The sequence below is a fragment of the Haemaphysalis longicornis genome, unplaced genomic scaffold (genome assembly GCF_048455015.1).
Source record: "Haemaphysalis longicornis isolate Haplotype H1 unplaced genomic scaffold, Haemaphysalis longicornis Haplotype H1 scaffold_1, whole genome shotgun sequence".
NCBI lineage: Eukaryota > Metazoa > Arthropoda > Arachnida > Ixodida > Ixodidae > Haemaphysalis > Haemaphysalis longicornis.
Genome location: NW_027526203.1, coordinates 96,099,872 through 96,108,696, shown reverse-complemented (window position 1 = coordinate 96,108,696; position 8,825 = coordinate 96,099,872). Strand labels below are relative to the sequence as shown.

The 8,825-nt window shown below is 46.9% G+C and overlaps 1 protein-coding gene across 2 annotated transcripts; it reads right to left on the bottom strand.

The window, feature by feature from the left end:
• Positions 1-358: 358 nt before the first annotated feature.
• LOC144178229 (uncharacterized) lies at positions 359-7,706 on the bottom strand. Of its 2 annotated transcripts, none has more exons than XM_077705929.1 (3): positions 7,347-7,706; positions 3,467-3,686; positions 359-1,577 (listed from the first exon to the last, which is right to left on the bottom strand). In XM_077705929.1, the coding sequence occupies exons 1-3, from the start codon at positions 7,371-7,373 to the stop codon at positions 1,129-1,131; spliced, it is 696 nt and encodes a 231-aa protein (XP_077562055.1). In that variant the 5' UTR covers positions 7,374-7,706; the 3' UTR covers positions 359-1,128. The 2 variants fall into 2 exon arrangements, with proteins under 2 accessions (XP_077562055.1, XP_077562062.1); XM_077705936.1 differs by having other exon boundaries at positions 359-1,511; positions 7,347-7,704.
• Between the last annotated feature and the right edge of the window lie 1,119 nt (positions 7,707-8,825).

Below are 8,825 nucleotides of genomic sequence, written 5' to 3'. Positions count from 1 at the left end.
ACAACTTTTGTTGGCGTTCGGGCGCTCCATTGAGCGGCAGTGTTTGAAGTTCCCTCAACGTATGATTTGTTTACCGGCGTGACTGCAAAGTTTTGTTCAGGGCGCCGAAAGGCAAAAACAAGAGAGAAAGGGCAAAACACCGCACGAGCCCCTACCAGTCCCGCTGTGCTCACACCGTAGACGCCGCAGAAAGGCGGCGGCCAGCGGCGAAGCAGTCGTGAAGCTCAGGTCTTGTAACTAGCAGCAAAGTTCTAGAAATACAGAAAAATAAAGCGTAGAAATAATCAGAAATATATGCTTATGCTACTGCGTGGTGAAGATGAAAAGTCCGAGGCATACAAAATACAGGACACCGTGCTTGCACACAACTGATTTTTATTGAGGAATAATGCAATTTGTATGAAGGAGCAATGCTTCGCGCCTGTGCACAGTGAAAGCGCCGTACAGGTGCCGTCATAAGTAATTGGAAAAAGGATTTGTGAATATCACAAAATATTTGTCTTACTGGCTTTCTGGCAGGCATTACCGGTTTACAAGAAGCTTTTTCTACAAGGGAAGGACTCCTTTAAACGCACACCAATGCAGCCAGGTAGTTTTAGGAATAAGGAATTCCTGTAAATTGATGAGACCGTGTTCCAATTACCTTTGACGGAACCTGTACACAAAAATCATGAAGCCAAAAAATAGACAAACTACATCTGTGAAGTTAGAATAAGGGTACCTCAAGTGGCACCCGAGCAACACGCATCCGGAATCGAGAAGAACTAACTATCGTGCTGGGCACCCGATTACAAAGTGCCATGAATTTTATGTAAAACAGAGCTGAATATAATAAACCGATTATTTCTAATGAGCCAGTACCAACTAGCCTAGTCCACAGTATTTGTGAAAATGAATCACCATAAGCAAATTTCGCTGTGTAATGTTGAGAGCTAAATGTAAATTAAGATAGAGTCAGAGATTTTGAATCGGAATACGCAGATCGTGTTTTGTGGAGTCATCGTGACAGGCTGTTTGCACACAAAACAAAACTCCTAAATTGCAAATCTATGACTAAAAAAATAGCGCGTGGCCGCCGCAACAAAGTTATCGACAACTGTGAGCCTGAAGCTACCGTTACGGACGGGATCATGGCACGAAGCCGACCTTGAGGAGTTCGTGGTAGGTGGGGCTGCCGACCACGCCCACTGGGCCTCGGTGTACGCCGTAGCCAGCGATGCCAAACGAGTGCTGGTCGCCCCGATTGAACTCGTGCTGGCCCTCGCTACCCTGGAAGAATCCCGTGCCGTATCGGTTGCTGCTACTCTCGGAGAAGCCGTCCTGCTTTCTGAAGCCACTCTGGTTCTCGAAGCCTTCGTTCTTCTTGAAGGCGTTTCCAGACTCTGCCGCCTGGCTGCTCTGCTGAGCCCCCTGGGCTGCTTCTTTGAAGGCGTTCTGCTGGACAGCGTGCTGGTGCGATTCGTGCTCATAGGCCGGCCCGGAGATGGTTCCCGACAAGTGGGGCAGGGGTCCTGCAGCGGGAACCACTGTTGGCGTCACTCCGGCTAGGCCGGTTCCTGCTGCCGCCACCGAGGCAGCTGAAAAGAAGACGGGCAGCCTAGTTAAGTACGCTGCTCGATAAATTTGTACGTTGTCGAAAGAATAAACAAGATCGAATTATTAAGAATATCCATCGAGCAAAAGTACAACTCACGCTGCTGTGTTACTGCTTTTGTCGTCACTACTCGCGCGAACCCTCAAATCACAGTGTGCTCCTGCTTTTGTGCACTTTTTCAGTTCGCTTATGCCTTTGCATTCTTACACAACGAAGACTTGAAAAGTCAGTTCATAGCACTCATAATCATGCCTCATTCTCAGTTCTACAATCGGGTAAGTCATGGTGCGGCAGAACTCAAGGGCAGCAGTTTTCAAAGTGGACGACAATTCAGATTCGGACGGCTTGATGGAGGCAGAAGTGTTTTACTACCTTATTGCACGGATTCCTTCTTAAATAACACGCCAAACACTTCATACGTCACGTGCCTTAGCGAAAGGCTAAAATATTTTCATATGTTTATACCAGAGCAAGGGGTAGCCATGCAATTAGAGCCCAAACTCCCAAGTTACTCCTGATATTACTGTAGATCATAACTAAGACGGCAGAGAGAACTAAAAAAACCCGACAAAAATATAAAAAGAAAATAAGTGCGTTTCCAGCATTCTTGTTGTCCACCAAAAGTAAGGCTGGATGTTTCATGCTAATTTGGCTTGGTTATTTTGTATACGCTGCAAATTATAATCTCCCAACACGACACGCGTAGAGTACTGGGCAAGAAAATGAATAGGAAGTAGTAGGTTAGGCCATGGCCTTTGAATATTCAGTAGCGGAACTACGCTTCATTGCCGCCCAATCCGTTGACCTATTGGGCTGTCGCCGAGACATTGAAGCAATGCCGCAATGGCTGGTGCAGTTCCAATGCCGATTTCAACTGCTGGCATGTAGCCCTCCGCTATGTATCGCTCTAAGTCATTGCACTTCATTATTACTGGCAGCTAAACTGTAAATTTGCTCATTAAGGTTTATGTGATGAGACCAGTTCGTACCAACACGGCTGACTGGTTAAGACCGACTTGAAAACTAGGGCGGGCCGGCAAATGAGTGGCATGTAGACAGCAACCTCTGAAACATCTAGTATAAGCGTCCAGTTAGTGCATGCCAAGAAAAATCAGCGTATCATGTTCAGAAACAAATTCCCCCATAAGATTTGGGTTTTTACGCTTGTTCCATTAAAACATATGTGCAATATTTAATCCTAATGTTCGTTCAAAACAACCGTCAAAAGTTATTCTGAATGTAGCCCGTTTAATAATATTAATAAAACTGCGTTTGCATCCACGGCAGCCAAATACTTCTGATGGAGAGGCAACACATGCTGTGTTTAATGATACGCATGGGTGGGTAGCTACTCATATGTGTTTTTACTGAATGACTGTTCCTTATATTGAGCTAAATATTACACAATAATGGGTGCAAAGGGCTCAAAGCTAGTTAGGGGACCTCAGTTGTACAAATTAGATGTTCAGTGATGCATACAATGGCCCGTATATCGCCTCACCTCCGCTCGACGTGTTCCCACCTTGAAGAAACACTTTACGAAGCAACACTAATTCCCTTCTGGATGAACAACTTCTGTGGCAATTGCTTCAGGCACAGTTGCACAATATCCGGTTGATGCGGGTTAAAGAGGGAACAGAAGTAGCAGAATATGAAAAATATGAGCTAGTTGTTGCTGAGTGAAATTCTTAACTGGACAGCCTGCGACTTTTATGCAGGGCAAAAAAAAGGACGACGATACGCAAGACTTTTTTGTTGTCCTGTGTGGAAGTCCTGTGTGGAAGCCGCAAAAAAGGGAGGGGAAAGCACCATAAAGTGTCTGCCGACAGCTGCATCAGTGGTTGCGTGTGTCCGGGAGGGGCCACCACTTACCGTCCGCTCCAAGTGGCGCTACGGGAGGCGCAGCTCCATTCGCAATGGCGGCGGCCGCGTCTACAGCCGCAGCTGCGTCGGCACCAGCAACAGCCGCGTTTGGGTTCTTTGCTGAAACCTGTTTCACGGCGTCCATAATGTCGTCCGGCGATGCTTCTACCCCCGGCCCCTCGGGGACCGGCTCGCCGGAGATGAGAAGCACGAACAGTGCTTCAAACGCCTGCACGAAAATTGTGTTTGAGCTTTTAGTGATGAAAAGCGTTGTTTATAAATTGATATTTAAATATTTAGCGCTTTCAGACATTATTCTACTGACTGAATTATTCTCCCACCGGACACTGGATACCTATGGCCGCGCACAAGAAGAACAGGTTGTGGGCCTCTCCTGTATCTTGTCGCCACGGTATGATAACGCTCGGTGCACCACATTCAGCTGTGCACGCTGCGTACGATGGCCGCGTTGGTACGCGTCGATTTTTAAAATAGCATTTCTAGGCTACGTTAAAATTGGCAACTGAGCAATTTTACCCACCGCGTTTGGTCACTGGCTATGGCGCTGTGCTGCTGAGCCCAAGGACGCGGATTCGATTCCCGGCCGCGGCGGCGGCCGCCTTTCTGATGGCGGCGAAAAGCGAAAACGCCCGTGTGTTCGAGATTTTGGCGCACGTTAAAGGGACCCCGAAAAGCTTTGTGAAGGTGGCAATCAAATGTATTCAGGTGGTAGAACGCATAACGGGGGATTTTTGAGCCAAGTGTGAGCCCCATACGTTGTACAGATAATTTGTAAACAATTTTTGAAGATCGCCTTTCTCAGCCGATGAGCGCGACGCCGCAGCGAGCCGACCGCGGGTGACGCAACGGCGACCGCGGGTGACGCAACGGCGATCGCTGCTGACGCAACGGCGAAGGCGCCCCCTGATTCGCCCAATCGCCGGCGAGGTCGGCCGCCGGCGGCGTCACTGCCATTGGCTTCCGGCTGCTCTTCCTCCTTCCTGCGCGATCCCGAGGCAAAGGCGGGTCCGCAGTGATTGACGCGAGCCTAGGCGCAGGAATGTAGCTAGCTGCTTTGAAGGAGCAGAGAGGGAGGAGGAGTCGATCGGCAAGTGGGGAGAGGTGCCTTTAATTGCTTCTGGCGCAGCTAATACTGAATGTAGATCAATAATTCCAACGGCATTGCATCGCTATATTGGTGCTACGTGACAATACAGGCCTTTTGTAACTTTTACAGAAGGCTTTTCTGGGTCCCTTTAAAGATCCCCAGATGGTCAAAATTAATTCGAAGCCCTCCACTACGGCGCACCTCATCGCCTGGGTAGCGTGCGCGTTAAACCGCACAATCAATCAATCAACTGAGCAATTTTATACACCACTTCTTTTAAATTTTCCCCACTCCTCGTTTTGAAACTATCAGACCTGTTAATGCCGAAATTACACGGAGGGAGCAAAAAAGTAAGATATGTCGCTTAACTAGTCGGTAACACTTCATTGAACTATAGTTCACAGAAGGCAATGACAACAAAGCACGAACAATGCCAAGCATCCGCTTTGTAACTTTGTTGCCCTTGGCTGATTTAGGGAAGCTCCTTAAGCGTGTTTACCTTTCCCTTTAATTGATTGATTGATTGTAGGGTTTAACGCGCCGACAAAACGCAAGCAATGAGGCGCGCCGTAGTGGACGGCTCTGGATTAATTTTGACCACTTCGGCGAAATCTCGTGCACACGGGCGTTTTCGCTTGGGTTTTCCTTTAACGTCACGAAGGCAATAGTACGTTTTAATTAGCGTTTTCACCTTTCCATATTAATAATATTTTACCTCTATTTAACTATTTTGGTTGTGCTTGTGGTGTCAGCAGTAGATAGAGCTCTTACGCTACGCCTATTAACTCGGTGGTGCACAGCGTCCAGCTGATGGCGGACATTAGGGAAACTACTAGTCTGTGCGATCTTGTTGTCTATATGGGACGCATGTTTGCTCCAGCAAGAAACGCTAATCGAAGCAAGTGTTAACCACTAACCAGTGTGTATACACACCATCCTTTTGAAGCAAAGTCGTGAATGAAGCCAATTGTGAATTGGCACCCCCCGCTCTCCAGACTAATTTATTCCCGTTGAACAGCAGCGTCCCCCCACGAGCCTCGCGAATGACGATCGCACAGGGAGAACCCCGGTGTGTCACCTACATCACACTGGTATGGCCGCTTATACCGCTGATGATATTTCCACCCTGGATGTATACAAGTTTAATGACATCGCTGGCTATGCTAAGAATAGTTATGTATTCCCTTATTTATTATACCCTCAGTGCCAGAGTGCACTATAGAGGGGAGTAACTAAGACACAAACAACGTAAATGACAATTATGAGCAATATTAGGGGTATTAAAGTACGAAAATTTCCTAATTATGCAATGTTATCCGTGACCTGCGGGCAAAAATTCAAAGAACGACAGTGGGAAGTATTAAAGGTACGTAAATTAGAAAATATTATGAGTATACAACGTTCGCTAAGGCGTTCTTGAGAAATTCAGGATTTTCTATATGAGCAATAGTTGAGAGGCCATGTTTGACGAGGAAGACGAGGGAAAGTAGATCGGGAGTAGTCCCTTCTGTTCCATGCGTTTGACCCCGTAACACAAATTCGTTGAGCAAGGAAGAATGCGGTTGCTTAGAAGGATAGGAAAGGGAGCTGTGGGGCTGCTCGCTGTCTCGACAACGCAGCGTTTAAATCCTTAGCTGTACGGGCACGGGTAACGACACGCTCGACCACGTGTCGTGTAAAATACGTGTGGGCGTTTTCCTTAGTGGGATAAGTGACCATGTCCTTGGAGGAGGTCAAATGAGCTTTGAATAATCTTTAAGCAATATTTTTAATGCCGAAAACTGAGGGGTGGCCTTTAGCAAAACAGGATACATTATATCTCGTTCCCATGCGGAGTGAGCTACCAGTCCCTTTATCTACGGCTTGTTTTACAAACGATTAGACATCTCGGGTAAGACGCAAGTGATGCCATGAGAGCACCAAGTCAGCACACACTACAACATGCTACAGTACACAGGATCCCATAGGAAGTGCCTTTGAAAAATATCCTCATTCTGAAAATGGTCGACATCAACATCATTCAGCATCACAGAGCAGCGCCTGCAACAAAGAGGTACATGTTCTCAATAGTTCTGCGTTGGCAGCTTATTTACATGGAGCTTCGGTGCACCACGAAACACAACTTCTGGCTGTAGCTACAACGTATGACCGACAAATTTAGTTTGGTATTGAAAGCGCGCAAGCAGTGCGCGGAGAAAGCTCGCCCCATTTTATGGAAGATCAGGAATCCTTCCCCTTGATAAAATGAATTATGTGAAGCGACCAAGCAGTGTAGGCTGCACAGAAATTGGACTTAACAAAACTTGTTGAGCTAGTTGGTTCATTCTTACTGGAAAGAAAAAAGGGGCGCTAAACAGACGTAGACGAAGCAGACACAAAGTTAGCGCCTGTGTGTGTCCTATTGTCTATTTCGTCGTCGTCTTCTTAGGGCCACTTTTATTCTTTCCAGAAATTTTACCACGTGAGATAAAGTCTCTTGCTCGCAGGTCTTTCTCTTTTGCTCTTCCGTCACAAAAAACATCTAAAGCAGCAAAAGATCAAACGCACGAGCAAGGGGTTGTGGGTTGGACGCCTTAGTTGTGTACATTTTTGAGCCGCAGAAATGAGCAATGACCCGGCGCATGGTCGCGCATGCACAAGAAAAAATCAGCAACACATAACCGCTTTCATGAACATCACTTAACAAGGACGGTAAAGTGCATGAGTAGGTAACATGCGACGAGCACAAAAGCAAGCATGTTATTGGTTAATAGCCAATAACGAAACCATTTCGAAACTTACCAGAGTTTGTAAGACGTACTTCATCATTGCACTTTTTTGAGAAGGTATGGCGGACAGTACTACAATACGCTGCAAAGCGGACCGGCGGCAAGGTTAGGGGGATGCCTCCAGGAACGTTGACTATGCCAACGGCGTGGGTCCAGACTTGTGTCGAGGCCTTTTCAGTGAAGCTCTTGTCTCCCCTCGTCCTTGTTAACCTGCGCGAACTGCAGTGCTGAAGAAGGCTTTATGCAGTGAAACTGCGAGATGTGGGTCTCGGCCTGATGAGGTCACTGCCGGTTACACTCCATAAAGCGGAACTACAAGACGAACGAGAGAGATAATAGCAAAGAGCCGAAGCACTAGTCTGGCGTTCAGGCGGATGCAAGAAAGTGGAAATGGTCAAAGGCCAGGCCACCGCCACGGCGCGCCTTCTCCCAAGACTTCCGATCAGCCATGTACGGTGGAGATAGCGAAGCGTCGAGGTGTGGCGGAATCCATGGTGCTCGACGGATATGCTTCCGGGATGTTTTTCGGCGCGTGTAGCGGCTTTTATTTTTCTTGATATTGACTTCCCTTTCTGTATGGGCCTCGTGGGCCCGAACTCGAGTAATTTAAAGGAATAAGTTGCCCGAAGAATTCCCAAAATATTTTTAATGTTTATCCTTCAAGAAAAAAAGATGAAAAGTTTGGTTAGGGCTCGTCCTTTGCGATGCTAACTGCGCTGCCACCACAATAACCTCCTTTGAGACTAAATGTCCGGAGATCGTCAGTTAGTCCCTCGGCAGTTAATACTGACAGGACAAACTGCTCGTTAATTATTTATTCTACCAAGGAGGCTATGCCTCAACCAGTGTTACAGCCGGAGCAGCGAGGAAAAGAAAACAGGGGTGTGCGCCTATAGTGACAACCGAACCACAGTGCTTCCGATCATAAGCCGAGCACTGTACCACTCGTCCATTGGGCCAGACAGTTTTCCCGCTTGACATCAAGTATTTAATCTGCAAGAATACGGACAATTCGCAGTGGCATGTCTGCTTTTTCCCTGGGTTATACTTTATAGTAGAGCAGAGGCTTGTGCTGCGCACTCCGGATCCTCTCCAGTTTGTTACGCACTGTTTATTTACAAATACAAGCTCACAAACACGGCTGTTCAACATTAAAAAAACTCGATCCCCGAGCTTGGTGCGTGAAACTGGCGGTTCTAACGACTCAAGTGTCTTCATGCGAAATGTCATAAACTAGCCATTGTTTTCGGGGCTAGTCCGTCACACTGACTCATAAACTCTGAAGTGTGAATAAGTTTGAAATGTGATTTAAGTGTGAAATGTGAACTGAGTGTGAACTAAGTGTGAACTGTGAAGTGCGAAGTGCGAACTAAGAACTGAAACTGATCATACTATATATATATCCCCCTTCTCATCCCAACCACGACCACCGCCTCATTGGCTATGGCCTTCCTTTCAAATAAAAGCTTCAACTAACTAACTAATTACATAT